Source organism: Elephas maximus, chromosome 1, assembly GCF_024166365.1.
Source record: "Elephas maximus indicus isolate mEleMax1 chromosome 1, mEleMax1 primary haplotype, whole genome shotgun sequence".
NCBI lineage: Eukaryota > Metazoa > Chordata > Mammalia > Proboscidea > Elephantidae > Elephas > Elephas maximus.
The window spans coordinates 173,152,771-173,179,919 of NC_064819.1; the positions used below are offsets into that span (position 1 = coordinate 173,152,771).

The window sequence follows — 27,149 nt, forward strand, 5'->3', positions numbered from 1 at the left end:
AGGAAATGTGATGAAGGAAGCTGAGGTCACAGTGATGTGGCCACAAGCCAAGGAAGATGGGCAGCCTCTAGAACAGAAAAAGGCAATGAATGGATGCTCCCTAGAGCCTCCAGAAGGAATGCAGCTCTGCTGACACCTTGATTTTAGCCTCAAAAGACCCATTTTGGACTTCTGGTCACCAAAAGTGTAAGATAATAAATTTGTGTTGTTTTAAGCCACTATGTTTACAATAATTTGTTACAGCAGCAATAGAAAACTCATACAAGCGGTAAGACTAACCTTTCCAGACTTTCTGTAATGTGTTCATATTACCTCTATTGATGCATCCTAATATATAAATTTAGCTAGAATATTAGATTCTGGATGAAAACACACTCTGCTACAGGGATTCTTAACCCTGACTGTGCATTAGAATCAAGTGGTCGGCTTAAAAAAAAAAAAACAGAAAGAAAAAAATAAAGATGCCATACCATCTCTCCATCTACAAAGAGTCTGATTATTTTTTTGAAGTCCCACATGCCAATGTGCAGTCAGGGTTGAGAACCACTGCTCTAGTACATCAACACATAACTAACAAATTTCCGTAACCAAAAGCAGGAATGTATATCAATGTAAAAACCACATCTGTTTCAACAATTCTGCAAGTGAACACACTCAGCAACAGCGTGTATTAGCTTAAATACGGGACTGGGAGCTATGTCTTCGTTTGACATTTTGTCAAAGAAAAAAAAAATCATTTACTCTGCTTCCTCAATGTTCAAAGGACTCTTTAGAGATACAGTACACCAAAAAAGGTTCTTATTAGCTGTTACCCCAAGGACCTACATTCAATTAGAGCAACCCACAAGAAAAACTGCACTTTTCTACTGAAATTTTATCTTATTATAAGACTACTAAAATTATGGAAGATATTTCATTTTTTTTACAGTATGTTTTTGAAATAGTGTAGACTAGCCAAGTAAAGAAGTCTGTCAAATTCCTCTGATAACGTATCCTTTAAAGTCATATTTACCCTCTTTTTCCCAGGTATCAAATTCATGCATTAAACACACACACATACACACACACACACTTTATTATGTTTGTGAGCAAATATATAACAAAGTTTTCAAATGTGAGATTCTAAGCAATAGATTACTGACAAAGTCTTATGCCTCTCTTGGTCAACTCAGCATCACCTCAGATTCTTTCAGTAGCAAAATCCACCTACGAGAGACATCGTTATCAACCAAGTGTGTCCAAAGACTGATCTCCATAGCAACTGTAACTCTACCACATGTAGTGTATACGGCATCAGAAAACACCACATGCACACAAAGTGTTGGTATTACGTCGTCCAGACTGTAGTTGCTATAGAAACCTAAATCCAAGTCCCTGACAACAGTGGATAAAATGAAAACAACAGAAGGGTCCTTGAAAACTTACCCATCTACGCCTTTGCTTTTACACAGGACAACGCTGTTCTAAACACTCTATAATAGCCTTACGTTGATATCGCTAAAGAAAGATTATCTACAAAAATGATTAAAAGTGATGTGCTTGTATCTGTTTAACATTAGGAACCATTTCCTATTCCCTAAAAAATTCTCTCTCTCACCATGTGCTCAGTCGGACGTTCACAAATCCACCTTCGCCGAGCCTCAGCCACAGCCAGCCTTTTGCTGCCACCACTATCACAACTATGACAGAAGCTTTCTGACTGGCTGGAGAGGCAAGTAGTCACCATCACTGGGATAGGAGAAGACAGGGGCTGAAGTACTGGAGAGTGGGGTACCAATGGAGTGGTTAGGGTACCAACGAAAATGCCACAAACAGAAGTCACCAAGAAAGTCCCATCCTTTACTTAAATGAACAGTTACTGAATGTCTGTTCTATAGCAGATATTGTGAAAAGGAATTCTGGAAACATGGCAGTAAATAAACCTCTGCTGCCAAGAAGTTTACGATCTCATCAGAGAAAAACAACATTAATTATACGCATGTCACCAGGGACAGAAACTGTAAAGAAAAAGATAGAAAGATTTGACTACACACGAATTAATTTGAGTTTAAAATGCCTGTACAAGATGTCAATTCTTCCCAAATTGATCTACAGCCTTAGTACAACTCTTGTTAAAATCCCAGCAAAACTTTTTGTAGATATAGTCAAGCTTATTCTTAAATGATTTTGCAAAAGAAGAACAAAGTAGAAATGAATCACTCTACCTGGTGCTAAGTCTTGCTCTACAGCTGCAGTAATCAAGACAGTGTGATACTGGCAGAAGAACAGACACGTAGATCGATGGAACAGAATAAAGAACTCAGCGTTAGAGCAATATAAATACACCCAACTGATTTTTGACAAAGGTGCAAATGCAATTCATTGAGAGAAGGGTAGCCTTTTCAACAAATGGTGCTAGAACAAATGGACATCCAGAGGCCAAAAATAAACAAACAAAAAACTGAACCTTGGTCTAAACCTCACACCACACACAAAAATCAATGCAAAATAGATCATGGACTTAAACGTAAAATCATACAAGCTTTTTATAAGAAAATGCAAGAGAATATCTTTGGGATCTAGGGGAGGTAAATAGTTCTCAGACATGACACCAAAGCTCAATCCATAAACCGTTGTCCATTGAGTCAATTCCAACTCAGAGAGACCCTACAGGACAGAGTAGAACTGTCCCATAGTTTCCGAGGAGCACTTAGTGGATTCGAACTGCCAATCCTCTGGTTAGCAGCCATAGAACTTAACCGCTATGCCACTAGAGTTTCCCAATCCATAAAAGACAAAGAAAAAAATAATAACTTCATCAAAATTAAAAATTGAAAAAAAATTTTTTTAACTTGGCCTTGTGAAAGACCCTGTTAACAGGATACAAAAATAAGCCACAGACTGGGAGAAAATATTTGCAAATTACATATCCAAAGAAAGACTTATATCCAGAATATGTAAAAACCAAAACCTGCTGCCATAGAGTAGATTTCAATTCATAGCGATTATATAGGTCAGAGTATAACTGCCTGTAGGGTTTCCAGGGAGCTGCTGGTGGATTCAAACTGCCGACCTTTTGGTTAGCACCCACCCATAGCTCTTAACCACTGCACTACTAGTGCTCCAGAATACGTAAAGAACTCTCTAAACTCAACAGTAAAAAAACAAACAATCCAACTAGAAAATGCGCACAAAGACTTGAGCAGACACTTCATCAAAGAGGATATAATGGCAAATTAACATGTAAAAAGATGTTCAACATCATTAGTCATTAAGGAAATACAAATTAAAACCATGATGAGATACTACTACTCACATCTATTACAATGGCTAAGATAAAAATATTGACAATACCAAATGCTGGCAAGAATGTGGAGAAACTCACATATAGCTGGTGGGAATGTAAATGGTACAGCTACTCTGGAAAACATTTTCTTGTAAAATTAAACATTAGAATCCTACATTTGCTTACAAATATAAGAAAGTGTGTGTGTTCTCCTGAGCATTTATCCTAGAGAAATTAAAACTTACATTCACATAAAAACCTATACACTAGAGATTAAAGTTTATTAGTGGGTACCAGGGATAAGAGAGAAGGAAGGGGAAAGGCAACCCCACTGCTTAGGGAACACTGGGCTTCTGTTCAGGGTGGTGGAAAAATTTGGAAATGGATAATGATGATAGTTAAACAACATGATGAACGTAATTATGTCACTGAATTTTACATGCAAATAATGTTGGAATGGTGAATGGTTTGTTACATATATATTACCACAAAAAAGAAAAAACAAGACAAAAAACCTATACACTAATGTTCGCAGCAGCTTTATTTGTAATAGGGAAAACTGGAAACAATTCAAAAGTGTTTTATGGTAAATGGATAAATAAACTATGGCACATTCATGTAATAAAATATTAATTAGCAGTAAAAGTGAACAGATTATTGATACACACAACTTAGATGGAACTCAAAGACATTACACTAAGTGAAAGTAGCCAATCTCAAAGGGTTAAATACCGTATGTTTCATTCACATAAATGGCAATGAGTATAGTTTTAGATATGTTTAAATAGTTAACTTATTAATAACATACTGACAAGTATATTCTCCAATAGGCATAATAAAAGAAAGGCCGGAAAAAGGGAAAAGATAATGATAGTAATACCTTTAATATGATCTTGAAAAAAAAATAAAATCGCTTTAGATTTGAGGAAAAGGAAGAAGGGAGGTGCTTGGCGAACCTTTTTCTCTTTAGACTGGTTACTCGTTATCAAGGTTGGAATCTCTGAAAGCTTACTGATGCTCTGAAGTTACCAAGGCTTACCGTTCAGCTGAAAATTATGGATTCTCTGGCAGAAACACATGGCTTCTTAGTGTGTGTTCTTTCCCTCAGTTAAACTGCATGAAACATCCAAGTTTAGTAACAAAATATTGCTGCTTTAATAGTGAATATCCTGGATTACATCACTTTCCCTAAACCCTTCCAGCATTTTTTTTCTTTTTTGTTTGTTTGTTTTCGTTTTATAGGCCTCAATTAAGGGGGCTTACAACACACTGAGATCATCAAGATTTTTTCTCGGACTTATTAAGTTAAAGTTCTTCCACATGGTTAACTGCTGATTTGTACTAAAACTTAACATGATAGGAACTGCTCTTCCTTACTTTCCACACTAGCATTTCGGTTAAAGAAGACAGAAATAACTTCTTCCTATTTTCCATCTATCCTAATATTACTCGTTCTTCAAGTAGCTGCCTGAAAATTCCTCCTCTTCCATGAGGTCCTCAGGTTCAGCTGGCCCACAGTGGTCTGGCCCTGCCCTGAGCTCTGAAAGCACTTAACTAAATCCTGCGTTTGGCAATTACCAGCAATTAGGAGGAAACAGTGGTGGTTCAGTGGTAGAATTCTTGCCTTCCATAGCGAAGACCGGGGTTCAATTCCCACCAATGTACCTCGTGTGCAGCCAGCACCCTGCCTGGAGGCTTATGTGTTGCTGTGATGCTGAACAGGTTTCAGTGGAGCTTCCAGACTAAGACGGACTGGGAAGAAAGGGCTAGCAATCTACTTCTGAAAATCAACCAATGAAAACCCTGTGGATCACAAGAATTGACCTGCAACTGAGAATAGGGATGGCATAGGATGGGGCAGCATTTCATTCCGTTGTGCATGGGGTCACCAAAAGTTAGGGGCCGACCCAACAACAGCTAACAACAATTGTGATTGTATAAAGTATTTTTTTATCTTGTATTTTTTTTTTTAACAAATTTTATATGTCTAGTCAGAAGCCCTTTTTATCACAACACATCTCAACAGTTATTGACTTCCCAGAGTAGGCAGTCAATAAATATTTGTTGAATAATTAAACACAGGTATACCTTTCATTTCAACCCCTTGTTTTTTTTCCCCCCAATGTTTAGCTCTTATTCCTGCTACCTGTCCTCTGCCTTACAGAGGCTAAAGATAGGGGCTTTAAGTCCTTTCTCTTTGTTTCCCTGAAGAAAACTTGTTTAAACACATGAAAAGGTAACGAAGCTAAATTTCAACCTTCGGCACTTGTCTTTCAAAGTTAGACAACTACCACTTAACAAGAAGCAAGCTACCCTTGCTGGAGAATATTCTACGGAAAATACATAGGAAACAACACTTGTATAGTAATGGATTGCTTTCCTTTTAAAGCACATGAACAACTCTATCAGTCTTGGTCCCCAATGCTCCCAAACTCTATACTCATGATTTGAAGGACCTCTTTATGAACTCAAAGGTATTTTTACCAATCATGTGGATTTTATCTATCCGAAAGCATTTTTCAGTGCCAGGAAGAGTTTTATGATTAAGGATCCATTCCTTTAAGAATATTTATACTGTCTAAATAACTCCAGATGTTTTGGTTTGGTTTTTGGTTAAGGGGTGGGGGCAGAAGGGCAGAAACCAAAATGAGGACACTCTCTATCAGAAAGTCAGCTGTTCCAAACTAATCCTTTTCTTATATTTCTGCCTGGAGGTTCCAGAGTCAAACTTATGATAAAGATAGTCATGTGTAATTCCAAAATATGAGTAGACAGAACTGTTACTTTAAAAAAATGGTCTGGGGATAGCTTACATCTAAATTATTTTTACAAATCACATTCATATGAAATGGGAGTTGCTTCCTGCATTTGTAATGAGTTTGCCAACAGTATGAAGCAATATTTGGACAGAGCTGTTTTTGAAAGAGGGGCAAATTACAGAATGATAAATTCCACATTTTTTGCAGAAATTGTGCACCTGCTGAATAGAATATTTTCTCATATTCTACATAAATCTACAATATGGTAAAGCTAATATTTTTTCATGTATTAGGCAGCAGTGGAGTGGCTGGTGGTATACTAGACATAATCCAAATTTTCTGAAACATTTCTGATCATTCTTCACAGGCTAATGAGGAATTTCATCGTGCCCTTCCCTGTCTTCAAGGTGTATGCCAATCCCGTCGGAGACTTCAAAATAAAGGGTACAATAGCAGCCCATGGTAGTCCATTCCTAACAACTACTATAGCTGGGAAAAGCTTCTCCAACTAATTTTAATCAATCATCCTATAGGGTCGCTATGAGTCGGCATTGACTCGACGGCAGCGGGTTTGGTTTGGTTTCAGGTTTCCCACAATTTAAGTTTTTTTCCTTGTTCTGTCTTTAGGAATAGTTGATCACTATCTTCAACCATGGTGTTTTCTACTATAAAGAATAATATGTAAGATGAATGCCATGCTCTAATTAAAATAGCAACTAAGGCAAAGGTCTGGAAAAGGGCAAGATCCTCTGGTTAGGGAAGGTTTTACTCCAATTCAATTCTTTGAAGAGTGAAGGTTTTCTATGTGTCAGGTATATGCTGGTCAGTAGAGATATGAAAACTATCTCTTTTTTCAAAAAGCTCACAGTCTCAGAAATGCTTACTTATACCTAAGCTAGAGGTCCAAACTACAAGGGCCAGATCAATCAATTAATCTGTCCAGCTGTAACTATCCCATTGCTGTCAAGTCGATTCCAACTGATTCCAGCCCTATAGGACAAAGTAGAACTGACTCATAGGGTTTCCAAGGAATGGCTGGTGGATTCAAACTGCTGACCTTTTGGTGAGCAGCCGAGCTCTTAATCACTGTGCCACCAGGGCTCCATCCAGCTGTAACTGGCACATCTCAGATGGTGAACTGGAGAACAATGCCCAGTCTAAAGGAGGTGGCCACCATTTGACACCAGCAGATTGATGCAATGGGGGAATGCAAGCTCAGTGGTGCCAGACCTTCTGATATTTTTAGAAGAAATCTGGACTTTATGTAAAATCTCATGATTCTTAAATGTTGGCAAAAAAAAAAAATCTAATTTTTTAAAAAATACTGTGTAGGTCAATAGTGTGTGGGCCAAATGAAATACATCTAGGGCCCAAATTTGGCCTATAGGCCATTAGTATACAACCTCTGAAAACAAATGCATTCTTTTTAAAATGACAATGCTATAGTAGAGGTGCTATAAGAACAATGAGAACACAAAGTCCACAATGAGCAATTTAATAATTCACAAAAGAGCTAACAACAACTAATGAAAAATTAATCCTTGCTTCAGAAAGGATTTTTGCTTTTTGCCAAAGAGATTTCTTCCTTAGAAAGAAAACCACGCTGGGTCCTGTCACATAAGCCTTTAATTCAAGTCTCACAACAAAACAAAACCCAACCCACTGCTGGCCCAGTCAATTCTGACTCGTGGGGACCCCATGTGTTACAGAGTAGAACTGCTCCATAGGGTTTTCTTGGCTGTAATCTTTAGGAAAACAGATCACTAGGCCTTTCTTCCGTGGTGCCAGTGGGTGAGTTTGAACTGCCAACCTCCAGGTTAGTAGTCAAGTGCAAACTGTCTACGCTACCGAAGGGCCTCACAACCAGAGAGGTATTATTATTCCACAAGGTAAAAATCTTATTGCCGTGGTGTCAATTGCAACTCGCAGCGACCCTATAGGGCAGAGTACAGCTACCCAAGAGAGTTTCCAATGCTGTAATCTTTATGGAAGCAGACTGCTACATCCTTCTTCCAAGGAGCAGCTGGTAGATCTGAACCACCAACTTTTCAGTTAGCAGCAGAGTGCTTCACCACTTTGCCACCAGGGCTCCTTATTCCACAAAAGAAGTATTATTATTCCCATTTTCACTGATGAGAAAACTGATGCTCTGGGTACTTAACGTTCCCAAACTAGTAAATGATATAGATCAAATCTGAACTCAGGTCTGTCTGCCTTCAAAACTATGCTCTTTTCACTATACCACATAGCTTAAACTGCTATTTCCACTAACAATAGTCTTAATACTCTATTATCACCTTATATTTATACAGTGCAGTATATCTTCCAAATCATTTTCATCTGTAATATTCCTGTGTTTCTGAAACTATCCTTCAAGTGAACTTAATTAACAAAGAAATCAAAAAGTGACTAACCTAAGATCACAGAGAAATAACTACTGAGCATATATAACTAACAAAAGAAGCCACATCTAGTGAGCACTAAAGCTAAGCATTTTATGTTATCACATGTAACCCTAATTACAACCCTGTGAGATAGTACTAATATCAGAATAAAAAGCACATGAGAAAATAAATATTTAAAAATAACTGAATTACATAAAAGAGCTGTGAGAAAAAGCTTTGTAATACACTACGGTATTAGTTCTGCAAAACTAAATGGCATTAAAAAAAAACATAAAATAGTGTAAAGTTAGAGATAATTGTTGATGAGAAGAAATAAATTTCATTTATTTGATGATATTCAACAATTTAAAAACTATAAATCACCTGACACAAAGCCCCTGTAATTATTAAATACTATAAAGGTATGTTTATGCAAATTATCAATATTTGAACAACCAAAACACTACTGCTAAGTTTTTACAGCATAATATAATAATATTCACTAGGTCTATCTCTAGCCTTACAATACTGGAAATAAAACCAATTTAGTTTGCTTAAAAAAAAAAATTATCTTTAAAGCAAATGAAATAACACTTCAAGGAGATTCCAGGAGAATGGTAGTTTTTAAAGCTATTTTAAAATATCCATTAAAATGAAGTTTCAGTACACGAAAATAGAAAAAAATGAAAGGCTTTGAAGAGCCTTCAGTGAGTCATAGGAGGAAAAGCAAATCCAGCTGCATTCCATAAACAGAAGATTTTTATCTAGAACTTCTAATAAGTATCAGCTCAGAAACAACTATCTGAAGGATTAACATCTAGTACCCATTTTTAAAAACTACTCTAGTATAGCTATTTTTGGAAAAACATTCATTAAACTTTTCTTCAAACCGCAAACACAGATGGATTTTTTTTGGTAACTAAACGGCCTCCAAGGTGTTTTTTTAAAAAGGCCTATGAAAGTTCTGAATCCTACAAAAGAATAAAGTAGGGACAATCATGGGATATAAAAAAAAAATTTTTTTTTTTTGTACTGACCAAAAGCAGTAAGCAATACGATAGTAATGAGCAATATGAGAAGAGAAATGTGGGTATCTGAATCCTAATATATTAGAATTTAAGCACAAAGAATTAAGTATTATAGCACTTAAAAACCTACAATCAATTCACCCTCATTAACTGGATCCAGAATTAAGAACACAGACTAGTCAGTATTCCTCAATCTTGAATAATATATGGGTTCTTTTTAAAGGGTAAAAATTTAGTCACCAGTATGGCCTTAAATGATTCTTATTAAGATGTTATTTAAACACAAATATAAAATTGATTATAAACCCTATGGTTACAGTTCTTGCACAAGTAAAATAAATTACAAATTGAATATAAAACTTAATTAATTGACATTAATTTACTACAACAGCTGATGATATTTGACTGAAACTAAATTGCTATTCCCAATATGAAACTTATAAATTGGTTCTGACTGCCTCAATGCAGTCTCTTTTAAATAAAGGAAGCCGACACTGAGGATGCTATTCTCTACTTGAACTATGTGAAACATATTCATATAACATATTGCTTTTACTATGGGCCCAAAAGATTCTCCTTCACTCTTGACACAAGTAGTAAGTTGGTGAGGGGTCACCACAATCATTACTAATCACTTTAATGGTTCTTGTTTCTAGGGCTAAGAATTTTGATTGGGAGAGTGGGGAGGGCTGCAACTGAAACGGACTCCAGAATCTCCGAAAGCAATGGGAGGAGCCCAGGTAAAGCTGAGCCAAGTACAGCAGTTAACAGAAGCAGAGTGTGAGTGGTAGTCCTAACAGACAGCAAGGTGGATATGGGCATACTAGGTTACCTCAGGTTTTGTTGTAACAGGCAGAAATCCCAGTCTATATTTAATCAAATCAGCAGGTAACCTACTAATATCTGTTCGGATTTAAAGAATCGAAAACCACCAAAAAAAAAAAAAAAAAAAAACTCCAGGTCTAGTGAACAGGGATCTGTCTGAACACTACAGTAGAGGGTCATAGCCTCTCACATAAATCTGAGAACGCACAATTCCTGGAATGAAAAAGAAAAAAAAAACCAGTTGTTGTGGAGTCAATTCCAACTCATGGAAATCCCAGAGTAGAACTGTACTCAAAGCTGTGACCTTTCAGAAGCAGATCACCAGGCCCTTCTTCAGAGGCACCTCTAGGTAGGTTTAAACTGCCAATCTTTTACACCACCCAAGGACACTGCCTTGAATGAAGGGGACACCACATTTCTTGTGGAATAGGTCTCTGGCCATTTATCCAGATAATGGTGAGGTAGTGAATAGTGAAAGCTCTGGAGGATTATTACATACTGGCTCTTAGCTAACATTAATTTTGGGGGATCAAGAGTATCACTGGATCACTAGTGAGACTGGGTACTTAAGAGGGTTACCTCTTCTCACAGTAGTCACCATGGGAGCCTAAGTTTTCAAATATCCCCTCCCCGAAACAGAATTCCCACAATGGCTCCCTGTCCCTTACTATTACGTCAGAAGTGCAAGGTAGAAGTTGACGGAGTTTACTTTCTTTATCTAAACCACCGTACGTCTAGTGAGATCTACAGAAATTAGTGTCACCCAAGACTCGACAGATCCTGGTATGGTGATTCCTATCACATTCTTACTCAAGTCCCCACTCTGAGTAGTGCAGAAAACTGAACAGGGGGGTTAAAACTTCATCAGATGATGACTTAATTGTCACTGCTGTGCCAAACTAAAATAATACAGCCCTTAGCATTTTGTGTACAGCTATTGACTGGCAAATGCACTCTTCTCCATTTCAATAAACAACTCGCTTTTATCTGGCAGGGCAGTAATACACCTTTTTTATTCTAGTTTAGAGAGATGTTACCTCTGGCTGTGTGCCACAACCTAGTCTTTGGGGAGTTTAACCTCCTTACCATCTATAGGACATGCCGATCCACTACACTGATATCATCACGTTGAGATGACCTGGAATGCAGTAAATGACAGATATCACAGATGTATAACCAAGGGTGGGAAATAAATTTTGCAAAAAATAAATGGGTCTGCAACCTTCATGAAGTTTCTGAGGGTGCAGCAGTCTGGCCATGTGGGCATATTCTTCTCCAAGGGAAAGGTAAGTTGTTATAACTTGTAGTACCTACCAAGGAGTCTTCTGCATTTTAGAGACAACAAATGCCTCATTTGGTTTTCCTGCCCTGACCCATTTATCAGGTAACCCCAAATTCTGCCAGTGCTGAGTGTGGACCAGTGAAAGAAAAGCTCCAGCTAATTCACTGATGATTCTATCATTGAGCTTCCATGTCCTAGCAGATCCAAAGAGTCTGAGTGTCTACTGCAAATCAGAATGTTGTACTGAACTTGAGAAAAGCTCCAATAAATACAGCGCAGACTCCAAAGATTTTGGTACAAAGCCATGACCCTTTAAGCAAGCAACTGAAGCAACCATTTCCTTTTGAGAAATAGTTCCTTGCTTGCTACTGGTCTCTAGTAAAAATTGAATACGTGATTATAGAACATTAGGTGGCCATGCAATCTAGATATCCATCATTAACTGAGTATTACTGGGTACATTTAGCTCTAAATTCCAGCAGGCCTAGCACATGCCATTATCAAGAAAAGTAGGTGCATGCCCAACTGGGCTCTGAAGACACAATTAAGTTGCATGACCAAATCACTTATATTCCATATGAGTGTAGTACTCCTGCTACATGCCACCATTCCCTCAGCCTGCACCTGTGGCCTTATAAGCTAAGGACTGAGAGGGGAAAATTCCTTCCTGGTTACAGAAAGACTTGAACAATACTTTACTACTAAGCTACAAGTGTACTTCTGCTGTCTAACAACTCCATTCAGGGACAATTCTGAGAACAGCTGAGAAGAGAAATCCTCCCTGTGAGGAGGCATAGAGTAGTACATCTCATTGTCCACTTTGCCTGGAAACAGGTGGCCTGAGGTCAGGGACTACATTCCAATCCCCGGCATGTTTAATGGACTGGCTGAATGATCAGGAGTGGGAGAGAACCTGTTTGCATGATTAGTGACAGGGCTGTTTGGGGAAGAGGCATTTGGATAAATCTCTGGGAATGAGATTAGCACCTGAAAATATCCGTTTTCCATGTGACTTCCCAACTAAATCTACCACTGAGAAGAGGCTCTTAACTAGGAGATGCACAGGGTGGTTGATATGACAGAATGGGCATTCTCCTTGTCTAGTCAACTCAATACTTGACAAAGCAGTAGTGGTGGCAGGGATGGTGGTTACACATATGCTCAACAACAGGAATTCCTCCTACGGAGGCTGACCTGGTGGCTGCAACTGCCAAGTGTCCCTATATGGTACACTCCTCCAGATGACCATTTACTTCATAAGGGATGGACCACAGTGACTCTTTTCGTCCAACGAGACGTTAGTTCTGTGTTCGGATATGACTTCCCTATCTATCTTGCCACTACCAACACCATCATCTGTGGACTAATATACTAGCATGATATCCCAGTCAACAGTGCCTCTGATGAATAGAATCACATCCCAGCAAAAGTATGGCAATTGGCTGGTGATCAAGGGCTTCTCTGACCTAAACATATACCTTTCCTATCTTCCAGAAGCAACCAGAATCTCAGAATGGTGAACAGAATGATAACACAGGCATAGCTCCAGCTGGGAGCACGATGGGAGACTAGGTTACTGCTGCAGAATGCAGGTTATGAGCACTCTTCCCATCAGGTACTGAGCATGGCTCTTCTCACAACTACAAATAACGACTTCTCAAATTTTCTTTCCTGTCTCTAACACTGGGAGCTGCTGAAGACTTCTGTGCCCAAGGAAAGAGCGTTTCCACCAGGGACACAATAATGGTTCCTCTGAACTGAAAGCTGAGATTGCTACCTGGCTCATGATGCTACTAGGTGAACAGGCAAAAATGGAGCTTAAGCAGAATGATACATCGGCATTGAGGGGGCATATGGATACCGGTACACAGTGGGAGGTAGAATGAGTATGGGAAAAAAAAAATTCTAGACTATCTCCTCAATAAAGTATAATAAAAGACTACTACCATTTTGCATAGGCTGGGCCACTAATGGCTCAACTTTTCAGGATGAAGATATGAATTAACCTATCAGGCAAAGGACCCCAGCCATCTGAGGTCATGGTCACTTGCAGAAATAACACACATTCCTTACTTGGTGTGTGTATTAGTTAGAATTAGATATTACTGACTATAACATAAAACCCAAAATAATAGTTTAAACAAAAAGTGTATTTCTTTCCCATATAAAAGAAGTCTGGAGATGGGTAATCCAAAACAATGTGGGACTTCTTATAAACCACCCAATCTGTGTTACTTAGTTATGTCAGCCCTAGGAAATGAATACATGGTCTCTCAACATACTCAATTATTCAGCTTGCTTAAAATTTTCTGCTTTCTCACCCTTACAATTACCAAGTCCTGCCAACTTCACTTCATGAATGTACCTTGAATCCATTCTTTATACTCCATCTCTACCACCACTGTCTAAATTCAGACTCCACCCTCATCATCCTTCTATCCTCGAGAACATCTACTCGTCTCTCAATACTCAAGTAATCTCATTGTGACCATCTTGATTCAAATTACTTGCCCACCCAAGACCATGACATTCTTGTGTCTCCACTTTACTTGGAAATACTTTTATGCTAACATTTTGTTTTACACGTCTATCTTCCTTTACTTAACATACACCCTGGTGAGGGCAGGGAGATGAAGTTCAGTGTCATGTTCTTTGTATTCCCAGCAGCAAGCACAGTACCTGGCCCTAAGCGGGCACACTTCATTAGCTGCTGAAAGAAGAAATGAACAGATTACAGCAGTCTTCCTGCCAGGTCTTTCGCCCTCTAGTCTTACTTAGCTGCAGTCTATAACCTCCACAAAAGCCAAAATCAGGTTTCAAAAAGGCAAGTCTGATCTACTACTTAACAAGTCTCTCTACTACTTAACTTTTATAGACTCCACTGGCCTCATGATAAAACTAGATGTTCTTAACATGACATACAAAATAGTTCCTCAAAATCTGGCCACAACCTTTCCTTTGTTTCATTTAAAATCAACTTTATTGAAGTATAATTTACTTACAATAAAATGTACCCATTTTAAGTGCACAGTTCAATGAGTCTTGTCAAATGTGTAAATCTGTGTAACTACCACCGCAATAAAGATATAATGCATTTCCAGTACCCTAAAAATTTCCTTTTGCAGTTAATACTCCCGCCCACCCAACACCAGTTCCTATGCAACCACTAATTTGCTTTCAGTCACTATGTTTTTTACCTATTCTAGATTTTTCATATAAGTGAAATCCTATGTATACACTCTTCGATGTCTGGCTTCTTTCACTCAAGATAATGTTCTTGAGATCCATCCATGTTACTGAATGTGTCATTAATCCATTCATTTTTATTGCTGAAGGGTATTCCATTGCATAGATATACAGCAATATTTTTATTCATTCACCTTAGACAGACATCTGGATTGTCTGCAGTTTTTGGCTACTGTGAAAAATCATGTTAAAATATTTGAATGTTTTCATTTCCTTTGGTAAATATCTAGGAGTGGGATTGCTGGGCCATATGGTATAAGTACATGCTTAACTTTTTTAAAAATGGCCAAACAGTTCTCCAAAGTGACTGTGCCATCTTACATTCCCTTCAGCAATGTATGACTGTTCTAGTTGCCCCCAAATCCTTACCGACACTTACTTATTATCCCCCCTTTCCATGAGGGAGCCCTGGGGGCAGAGTGGTTAAGAGGTCAGCTGCTAACCAAAAGGTCAACAGTTCGAACCCACAAGCTGCCCTTGGAAACCCTATGGGACAGTTCTACTATGAACTACAGGGTTACCATCAAAGGGGCAGCTGGTGGATTTGGACTCCCAACCTTTTGGTTAGCAGCCAAACGCTTAACCACTGCACCACCACGGCTGGTTATTTATTATAGACAGTCTAATTTTAGCCGTTCTCATAGGTATGTAGTAGCATCTCACTGTGGTTTTAATTTGCATTTCCTGCTGATTAAAGATGTTGAGCATGTTTTTGCTTACTGTCATTCGGGTATCTTCCTTTGGGAAATGTTTGAATATTTTCAAATTTTTTAATTGGCTATCTTATTATTGAGTTGTAAAACTTCTTTATATGCCCTGGATACAAGCCCTCTGCCAGACATGTGTGTTGTGAATATTTTCTCCCAACCTATGGCTTGCCTTTTTATTTTCTAAACAGCATCTTTAAAAGAGCTGAGCTTTAAATTTTGCTGAACTCTAGTTTACTAATTTTTTCTTTTACAAGTTTATTTTTCATATCCTAAGAAATCTTCACTTACCTCAGGGTCATAAAAACTTTTTCCTACGTTTTCAGAATTTTTGTAATTTTAGTTTTCATGATCCATTTCGAGGTAACTTTCGTTTATGGTATAAGAGGTAAGGCTCTTTTTTTGCCCCCCAGCACCATTTACTGAAAAGTCACTCCTTTTCCATCAAATAACCTTGCTGCCTTTGTTGAAAACTGACCACAAACATGTGGGTCCAATTCTGAACTGCTATTCAATTACATTGACATATATGTCTATTATGTCTATTTTTACATCAATTCCATACCATCTTCTTACTGTAGCTTTCTAGGAAGTCTTGAAATCAAATAATGGAAGCCCTTCAACACTTATTTCTTCAAAATTGTTTTGGCTATCCTAGATCTTCAGTTATTCTAGATCTAGAATTTTAGAATCAGTTTGTCCATTTTGATGAAAATGTCTGCAGGAATTTTGACTGGGGTTATGCATAATCTATACAGATGAATTTGGGAAGAACTGACATTGTAACACTAATGACTCTACCAATCCATGAACATTATACAGGTCTTGTACATACTTTGTTAAACTTATCCCTCAGCATTTCATGCTTCTTGATACGTTTATAAATGGCATTGTTTTTATAAATCCATTTTCCAGTTGTTCATTGATAGCATACAGAAATACATTTGATTTGTATATTTCAACATTATATCCCTCAACCTTGGTAAATATACTTATTAGTTCTAATAGCTTTTTTGGGTAAACTCCTAAGGATTTTCTATGCATGTGATAATGTTATTTGGGAATAATGACAGTCTTGCTTGTCTAACCTGATATGTTTTCAATTTCTTTTTCTCGACTGGCTAGAACTTCTAGTAAAATTTTTAACATACGTGGTGACAGCAAACATCCTTCTCTTATTTCCTATCCTGGGGGGGAAAGCATCACGTCTTTCACTGTTAAGAATAATCTTAGCTGTTGAAATGGCACATGTTTTGTAATGAGTATTTTCACCACAATAAATTAAAAAAATATATATATTAGGTGTAATTTTTTATGAATGCTCTCTATCAGGCTGAGGACAGTACCCCTTGTTTTATTTTCAAGTTCACTTATCTTTTCTTCCACAGTGTCATGGACCGAATTATGTCCCCCCAAAAATGTGTGTATCAACTTGGCTGGGCCATGATTCCGGGTACTGTCCGATTTTCCTATTTGTTGTAAATCCTGCCTCTATGATGTTAATGAGGGAGGATGGGTGGCAGTTGTGTTAGTGAGGCAGGACTCAATATACAAGACAGGATTGTGTCCTGAAGCAATCTCTTGAGATATAAAGGAGAAGTGAACAGAGAGACAGGGGGACCTCATACCACCAAGAAAGCAGTGCTGGAAGCGGAGCACATCCTTTGGACCCGGGATCCCTGCGTGGAGAAGGTCCTAGTCTGGGGGGAGACTGATGAAAAGGTCGACAGAGAGAGAAAGCCTTTCCCTGGAGCTGACACCCTAAATTTGGACTTTTAGCCTACTTTACTGTGAGAAAATAAACTTCTCTTTGTTAAAGCCATCCACTTGTGGTATTTCTGTTATAGTAGCACTAGATGACTAACACACACAGTGTCTAATCTGCTGCAAGTCAGTCCATTTTTCTTTTTATATGTTGAATTTTTTAGCTATAGAAATTACGTTTTTCATCGCTTCTATCATTTTTTCATTATTCATGTTTTCCTTTAAATACTTGAGCATATTTATAATAAATTCTTCTGGGTTTATCTGCTAATACCATCATCTCTGTCTTTTCTCCATCTGTTTTATTGACAGATTTTTCTCCTGGTTATGGGTCACATTTCCTTGCTTCTCCACATGTAATTGTGAATTGGATGCTACACATGGGATTACTTTGTTAGTGTCTAGACTTTATAGTCATCCTTTAAAGAGTTTTGAAGTATGCTTTGGCTGGCATACTTATTATTTTGGGACCAGACTGGTGCTTTTGAGGCTTGTTTTTAAGCTTCGTTAGGGAGGTTCTAGAGTACGCTGTATTGCAGAGCTAATTTAGCACTATTGCTAATACATAACACTTCTGGGGTATCTACTGAGTGCCCAGCTGTTCAACAAGGTCTGTCCAGCCAGGACTCAAATGTTCCTAGCCCTGTGAGAACTCTGAGAATTGTACAGCTTATAGCTCCCCCAAAGTTCTTTGCCTAGCTTCAGGGACTTTCACCCTATCCATGTGCTGCTTCGTATTCAACAAGAGACTCAAGTGGGTCCCTTAGCAGATTTCTGGAACTCTTTCTCCACATATTCTCTCCTCTTTTGTATTCTGCCCCACAATTTCCAGCTGCCTCATCCTCCCCAAACTCTAACCTGTCTCCTCAACTCAGCAATTAACACCATCCTCTGCTTGAGTTCCTCCTCTCTGTGCCACTATTTGGAAAATACCTCCTGGCAGAAGCCAGAGTGACCATAGATCTCTCCTCATCTGTTTCCTCTCTTTCAGGGATCACAGTCCTGTGCTGCCCGTAGTCCAATGTCTGAATATAGTTGTTACAGTTTTCTAATTGTTTACAGAGGGCGGGCAAGTCTAATGCCAGTTATTCCATCATGACAGAAGCAGACATACAAATCCAACTTATCCTTCTTGCTTCATCCTAACCCATATCCAACCCACACCAAACTGCTAATGATTTCCCTAGACTTTAAAAAAAAAAAATTTTTTTTTTTTGCTAAGCAATTATTTTTGTATCAACTTACTTTCATGCTTTAACCATCTCCCTCGCATCCAACATCACCCAGTTCATATGTTACCTCATCTCTTAAAGTCTTATTTTCTCTAGAGATCTTCTCCCTCTCTGTCTCTACAGCACATTGTTCATACATACTGTAGCATTTATCTCAGGGTACTCTGAATATTTGCATGTCTCCCCCACTAAACTAAATTTCTAATAATAATGAAAATTGCTAAGATTTAAATACTTACTTGCTATCTGCCAGGTACTGTCCTAACCATTTTACCTATGTAAATTCATTTAATCCTCAGAAATAAAATTCTACTGATATAGGTACTATTGTTACCCTCAGTTTATAGGTGAGGAAACTAAGGCAGAGAGAAATTAAATAAATTTCCTGGAACCACATGCCTTGGTAGTAGTAGAGCCAGGATATGAACCCAAATAGTCTAGTATTAGAGCTCATGCTCACTATACTGTCTCTCATTAATTCCTGGAGGGCAGCAACTCCATCTTACAGCAATTCTTGTTTACCCACCCCATGCCCACAGTACCTCAAATATTTGTGTAATGAATTAAAATTTATAATTTTCTCTAGTTATCCAAGAAAAAGTTCTTCATAAGTAACATAAGTTTTTAGTCAGTAATTACAGAACTGAGTCTTGAAAGGGTCTTTCATAAACATGGAAGAGACTAAAATTAAATTTCAAATAATAAATTCAAAGATCTCTAGAAGATTTTACTATGCAGAAAAGTCTTAATAGTTTTTTAGTTAGCCAAATAACTGCAGTGAGTTCAGCTGGGAACAAAAAGTCTCTACCAAGGAATCAATACCCTCTAAGAGAAGAGACTAAACGTCATAATTTTTTTTCAATAACTGCATACTAAATTAATCCCATCTATCTCAATCTGAAATACAGATCAGAGGCGTTTTGAAGGCAAAGGCAAAAAAGACAGGGTATTTAAATAAAAAATTTAATCTCCAGAGCCAAATCTGTCAAGATAAGAGTAATCAATGAAAATAAACATGCTGTATTGCTCAAAGAAATCAGCTGTGTTTAAACAGCATCAACAAAAAATTAACCAATTCTATATATCTACATATTGGCTATATAAAATATTAGCCATTACCTTTGAAACAATTAAGCATCCTCCATAGGGTCACTATGAGTCAGAATCAATGTGATGGCAATGGGTTTGGTTTTGGTTTTTATATGATTACTAAAAACATTTAAGTTCTTGATTAGATAGTATATGAAGTGAATTAACAAAAGCTAAAAGTGTTTAAGTTAAAAAAAAACGATTTATACAGAAACATTTAATGATTAAAATAAAAATACATATATTATGCACAAGTGAATAATTACATTTAATCAGAGAGGCAATAATGAAAACATAGGATACAAGCTGCACTGGGAAGAAGTGGGGGTTGGTGCACAGTGGCTTACTCCAGCCTTTCCCACACTACCAACCTGCATGACATAATTCAGCTTCTACCCCATCCTACATACCACCATCCGGCTTAGACAGGTACACAATCCCTCAGCCAAAGCCCTTGAAGCAAAATGCCTTCCAGAATTCAAAATTTTTCTGGTTTTAAAAAAGATGCATTTTACCTAACACTCCAGCAGGATCTGAGGCAGCACTCTATAATCAAACTCATTGATATTTCACAGCAAAACACATGAATATTAACATTAAGTGGGATAAAGAAAGGCTATAAATAGTCTCACATCAGTCAGGTCAAATTTATGAGTTTGAAAAACACATTCCATTTACTGAGCTTTTAGGCTTTTTAAATTGTGGGAAAAGGACTACAGACCTGTATTACCATATTGCATTCACTCTGGTTGCTCCCTGCTTAAGAATCGAAAATGGCTCCATGACCTGCCACATTCAGTTACAACACTAATTTTTAAACTATTGGCAGAATTAGCAACACCTGTAGAAATCATCTAGTTTTTACTCCTTACCTTCATTGTTTATGAAACTAAAGCTCAGAGAGATGAAATAACTTGCCTGGGGTCCCACAGTTAAGTTACCTACTAACAACTGACACTGGAACACACAGGTCTCCTGTCTCCCAGGCCTGCTGCTCTCTCTCTCTTTTTTAAAGTGAAATTAGGAAGGTTTTTTTTTTTTTACACATTTAAAAATAATAATTACAGACTCACAGAAAGTTGCAAAAATAGCATAAAGAGTCCCATGTACTCTTCAACCAGCTTCTACGATGGTGGCATTTTATATAGCTGTAGTACAATATCAAAACCAGGAAACTGATACTGGTACATTAGTGTTAACTAAACTACAGATCTTATACAGTTTTCAGCACTTTTTAACCTGTATTCATGTGTATACGTGTGCATAGTTCTATGCAACTTTATCCCACGTATAGATTCATTAAACCACCATCACAATTAAGACACATAACTGTTCCATCACCACAATATACCATTTTTTGTCTGCACCCTTCCCTACCCCCTGGCCCTGTTTCTGATCCTAGAACCATCAATCTGTCCTCCATCTCTACGGTTTTATCATTTTGAGACTGTTATATAAATGGAATTATACAGAATATAAACTTTTGAGATTGAGTTTTTTCATTTAGCGTAGTTACCTTGAGATTCATCAAAGTTGTTACATGTATCACTAGTTCATTTCTTTTTATTGTTGAGTAGAATTTCATCATGTGGATACATAGTTTGTTCAACTGTTCACCCATTAAAGAACATTTGGGGTATTTACAGTTTTTTGCTATTATAAACAAGGTTGCTATGAACATTTGTGTATAGGTTTTGACGTGGACTGAAGTCTTCATTTCTCTGGAATAAGTGATCCAGAGTGTGATTTCTGGGTTGTATGGTGTAAGTGTATGTTTACCTAAGACAGAACTGCCAAACCATTTTCCAGAGGGACTGTACCATTTTCCATTCCCATCAGCAATATATTAGAAATCTAGTTGCTCTATTATCCTCACCAGCACTTGATATTGTAAATTTCTCTCTTTTCAAGGCGGAGCCCCAGCTTCAAATTCTGACAAATGCACCTCACGCACAGCCACCACACAGCTGTCGGTGGAGGTTTGAGTGCTGCTATGATGCTGAACAGACTTCAGTAGAGCTTCCGTACATACCTACTACACATACTAAGACAGACTAGGAAGAAAGGCTTGGTGAGTTACTTCTAGAAATCAGCCAACAAAAACCCTATGGATCACAATAGTCTGATCTACAACCAATCATGGGGATGGTACAGGACCAGGCAAAGTTTACTTCAGTTGTGCACGTGGTCGCCATGAGTCATCGGCCAACTTGAGGTCAACTAAAACAATACAACAGTAAGTATGTAGTGGTATCTCATCATAGTTTTAATTTGTATTCCCTGTTGACTAATAATGTTGAACATCTTTTCATACGCTTACTTGCTGTCCCTATAGCCTTTTCTTCTTGCCTATTTTCTAACTGTATTGTTTGTTTTCTGGCCATTGAATTTACAGAGTTCTTTTACATATTCTAGATATATGTCCTTCTTTGGATATGTGATTTGCAAATATTTTCTCCCAGTCTGTGGCTCATCTTTTCATCCTGGGAACAGGGACTTTTGCAAGGCAAAAGTTTTTTTAATTTTGATGAAGTTCAATTTTTATTTCTTCTATGGACTGAGCTTTTGGTGTCCATGTCTAAAAACTAGTCATTTTGGAAAAGGATAGTGATAATGGTTGCATAACACGAAAAATGTAATCAATGTCATTGTAAATATGGATATTGTATTGCTGAATGTTTTGGTGGGTATTATTTTCACACACACAAAAAAAAAAAATCCGAAGAATCCACATTCCATATCTAAAAAAAAAAAATTACTAGTCACAAAAGACCAAATACAACAGGTTATCGTTGTTTAGGAAAACACACATGTAATTGAAAAAGAGAAAATTAAAACAAAAAAATGCAGTATAGTGGGGGTCAGGGAGATGGACTAAGGAAAACACAGATAGCTTCAAAAGAATTGGTAAAGTTATAGTTCTTAAGTTGGGTGGTAGACTCTTCAGTTTTATTATTTAGCTTTAAAGCAATATATATATACACACACACACACACATATAAAATGTTTTCAGTGTCTATCTGTTAGACCATCTGCAGAACTAACATTCCAGTTGCTACAGGACAAATTTTGGCCCAATCATGAGGTGACATTTCTAATAACTGGGAACAATGCCAAGAAGTAAAATAACTTTATTATTGCTATTTGGTAACTTTTGTAGAAAGGAAAAAAAAAAAAATCCAGGTGTGTTATTTAAAAAAAATAAAACAAGGGGATGGGGGTGGGTGGAAGTACCAAGTACCATGGCTATAAAAGGGAAACATGAAGGATTCTTGTGGTGATGGAAATTTTCTGTACATTGACTCTGTCAGTGTCAGTATCTCATTGTGATATTGTACTATATTTTCACAAAACATTACCATTGGGGGAAACTGGGCAAATGGTATATCAGATCTCCCTGTATTATTTCTTATAACTGCATGTGAATCTACCATTATCTCAAAATTAAAGTTTAATTAAAAACAAAAGAAAACAAGCAACCAAAAAAGATCATTTTAGTCAACAGTTTCTCAGTCTTACCACTACTGACATTTTGGGCCAGATAAATTCTTTGTCATGGGGAGCTGTCCAAGCATTGTAGGATGTTTAACAGCACCCTGGTCTGTACCCACTAGATGCCAGTAGCACACCCCCAGTGTGACAACCAAATACGTCTCCAGACATTGCTAAAGGTCCGCTGGGAGCAAAAATTGGCCCCAACTGAGAACCACTACTCTAGTCATAAAAGCAAAGAAGAATTGTGGAAATGCTTCTGATTGAAAGAGACTAAAGGGACATGATAACTAAATGTAATACCTGATCCTAGGCTGTATTCTGTACTAGAGGGGGAAAAACACCATAAAGGACATTACTAGGTCCCTTAACAAAATTGGAATTGAATGGTAGATTAAGTAAAAGCATTGTATAAATATTAAATGTGCCTAAGTTGATAACTATGCTGTAGTTACGTGATAGAAATGTGCACCGAAGTACTGATGTATACAGTCTACCATCAAATGATTCTGAGAAAAAAAATACATATATATGCATACATACATACGTGAGTAGTACTTGTGTGTGTGTATAATCTGTGTGCACGTAATAGGTGAATCTGAGTAATGGGTGCAAAAGTGTGTTGTATTTGTACTATTTGTAATTCTTGGAACTGTTCTCTATGTTTGAAATTATGATCAAATAAAAAGTTGTTTTTGTTTAAGTGTAAGCAAAAGCTGTGACCTCTAAAAATCAGCAGTAGTCCAGTATAAGTGGTAAAGATCTTAAGAGGAAAATGACCATTAATTGGTTAAAGTCCTACTTCAAAGAACTCTCTACCCTCAGCCTATGTCCCACCTCACTCTTTCTGAAGAAGAACTCTTGAAGAGTGCAGAACCGAAATTAAATCCATCCCACTTTTAAAAGACCATTCTAGACTAAAAAAAAAAAAAACCAAATCCATTGCCGTCGAGTCGATTCCGACTCATAGCGACCCTACAGGACAGGGTAGAACTGTCTCATAGGGTTTCCAAGGAACTGGACTCGAACTGCCAGCCTTTGGGTTAGTAGCCGTAGCACTTAACCAGTACACCACCAGGGTTTCCCCATCCCTAGAAAGTGACTCAATAAGCCCATATCCTTGCTCGATTTCTCCACAGATCACTCAGGCATTTTTATCAACAGTTAAGAAGCAAAATCACGAGAAACATGCAAGTGTTTCTCAGAAGATAAACTATCCACTCTGCTGAGGAAGTGGGGGATGGATGTTAAGGTGGGCTAGAAGAGACAACACTGAAGATAGAGGGCTGAGAGAAGTGGGGAATAAAAAGAGGTAAACCGGTCGCCAGTCTAGAAGAAGCTGGACGGGTGTGCTGGGGAGGAAAAATGACACGACTGAGTGCGAATGTGTTGGCACGAAAGGGAGTAGCTCACCTGGCTGTGGTAAGCAGAGGGTGCTGAGTCCCCACCAGCTTCCGCACCTGCATAGCAATGTTGCTGAGTTCGTCACTCAACAGACAGCGGAGGCTCATAAAGGACGTGGGGTAGCCCACGATCTTCTCCGCCTCTGACACTACCTGGTTCCAATGGGCCCGGGACCTGGAGGGCTGGCCACGCCAGGAGTCCACCGAGGAGATGGTGTCGAGAGATGGGGACCACCACAGGCGACGAGTGGAACTCGAGGCCCCAAGAGAGCGGGGAAAGCCCAACAGCAGCTGCCGGAGGCTCATGATTTGAAGTCTGGGAGGATCAGGGACCGGGGGTGTCCGGCCGTTGCGCCGGGAACCAGGGGCAGAAGAGGAACGAGAAGGAAGCGGCGACTCCTGTAGCTGTGACCTGAAACGAACTTTAACTGCTGCTTTCTCCAGCCCGGACTAGATAGACAGCAGCAGCCCCAACTCAGTACTGCCCCCGGCCACCTGGGGTAGGAACCACGGGCACTGTTTACATGGGGGACGCCATATTGGAAGCTTGGAATGCGGCTTGCCGTAATGATAGAGGCGGGCTGTTAAGGGGCAAAGAGTGGTCCCTACTTTACGGCGCAGGCGGGAACGCCCCTGAAGGGGCGGAGCTTTAAAAGAACCCGGAAAGCGAGGGGCGGGGCGAACGTCTCCGCCCCTCCCAGCCTTTCGACAGTGCCCGGGAGGATCACTGGCGGGGATAAAAAAAAAAAAAAAACCAAACCCAGTGCCCTCGAGTGGGTTCCAACTCATAGCGACCCTGGCGGGGATAGAGTGCGTTGTCCGTTGGTGCCTCTCCGCCTGAAATCTGGACCGAGTGTGATGTATCAGAGCATTCTCGACGCCCAGTAGACAGTGGGCGCGCATAAATATTTGTGTCGTGAACGACGGTCGGTGTCTATCCGGAAGGAAAGGCGTTTGGCCACGGCCCTAGCTCCTCTGGGAAGCTTCTCGTGGCTGTCCGCCGCCAACCCCTTAATCTCAGGGGCCAGTCCTTATGTGGGCCACGGTGGAACATAAAGTCCGGCAGGGGACTGAGGCTTCTTGCCTTGGTGCCCTCGGCTCCCAACCTGACGGAAGGCGGCGTGTCGCGGCGAATACGCTTCCTCTTCCCAAGAAACGGCCTCGGACCCTCGCCTGCATCACCGGCCCCCTCGCTGAGCCTCGGTTTTTTCTGTTTACAGTTTAGGCAGAACCAGCCGTGCCTCCTTCACAAGGGTGTGGAGAAGATGGACTGAAACGTGCCGGAGCCCTGCTGTCTCTCGTTTTCCTTTTAACGCCTTGCCTGAGAGCTCCGAACACCATCCAAGATTTGAAACTGACCCGAGTGTTTCCCACATATTAGCTCATATATTAACCTCATTTAATCCTCAAAACAGCCCCACAGAGTAGCTAATGTTAATATTCTTCATGTTTCATATGAGGAAGTTGAGGCACAGTGAAGTTGTGTGAATTACCTAAAGCCACATTAGGCGGGGATGTGAACCCAGGCAATCTGATTCCTGAACCCATGTTCTTAACCACAGCATTACACAGTCTCTCTTTTCCACTCTTTACACCTTACTGCTTAGGTGAAGCCGTTGATTAGCGGTTAAGAGCTATGGCTGCTATCGAAAAGGTCGGTAGTTCGAATCCACTGGGAGCTCCTTGGAAACCCTATGAGGCAGTTCTACTCTGTCCTATAGGGTCGCTAGGAGTCGGAAATGAACGGCAGCGGGTTTGGGTCTTTTTGTTTTGTTTATAGGGTCACTGAGTCAAAATCGAGTCCATGTTTTGGGGAAGGCGTGGAGAGGAAGCTGTGGTTATCAGTTCAGCAATGCTACCCATTCTTTTTTCAGATATGTCTAACACCTGGCCCGGTTTCTCATTACCCAAAACAAGTGTCAACAAACCCATGTAATAATAAAGTTTTCACACTCTTAAACAATAGCTTGAAAACTCTCGTCAACTTTCAAACTTCCAAATTCATAGTTGATATTTTAAAAATTAACATTGTGCATAATACTGGCCTAGACTCTTGGGCAACATATGAAGGTTGAGACTTAGGGTGAATTAAGGAGTAACACACTTTGCAAAAAGGTACTTTCTCTAAAAAAGTTTTAGCCTCAGACTCCCCTTAGGCAGCAAGTTTCCCTTGTGATCTAAAAATTCTATTTTATTTACAAAAATTCAACTTAGGTATAACTTTTCCGGAGTACATTTTGTATAAAGTGAATTATGCATGAAATTGTTAAACACAGTCTAAACCCACAAAATAAGTAAGGCAAGCTGAGGTTTGAAAATAATTCCTGTGAAAGAGATAAACCCCTGGCAATAAAAATCAGTTCTGTTACTAGATGAAACTAAGTGTGGATAGCGAGATAATTTACCCTTCCAAAAGGTTCCAAGGCCTGAGCTTCTGGGTTATCCAAGGTGAAAGAAGTCATGAAAAAAAAGGAGTGATAAAGACTGAATGTGATATATTGTGCACCTGAGGCTGTTTCTTCAGACTCAGTGCCGTAAGAGACTAACATTTCATGCAATTTCCTTAATACCAATTCACAGCATGTACTTTAATTTCTCCACAGAAGCCAAGTGCATTATTCTCTGGTCATACTCTATTAACCAAGTTTTTGATTATTCATGGGACTTTTGGTC

At 38.8% G+C, this 27,149-nt stretch overlaps 1 protein-coding gene across 10 annotated transcripts in view; it reads right to left on the reverse strand.

Moving 5' to 3' along the window:
• Nucleotides 1–25,028, reverse strand: part of PDSS2 (decaprenyl diphosphate synthase subunit 2) — a 302,828-nt gene extending 277,800 nt beyond the window's left edge. For all 10 annotated transcript variants that reach the window (XR_007518904.1, XM_049898045.1, XM_049898407.1 and 7 more), the window contains exon 1: nucleotides 24,487–25,028. Coding sequence is in view for 9 of the 10 variants with exons in the window: in XM_049898045.1 (XP_049754002.1) it covers nucleotides 24,487–24,782 (296 nt within the window). In the remaining variant the exon portion in view is untranslated. The remainder of the gene's footprint in view (nucleotides 1–24,486) is intronic.
• Nucleotides 25,029–27,149: the final 2,121 nt, after the last annotated feature.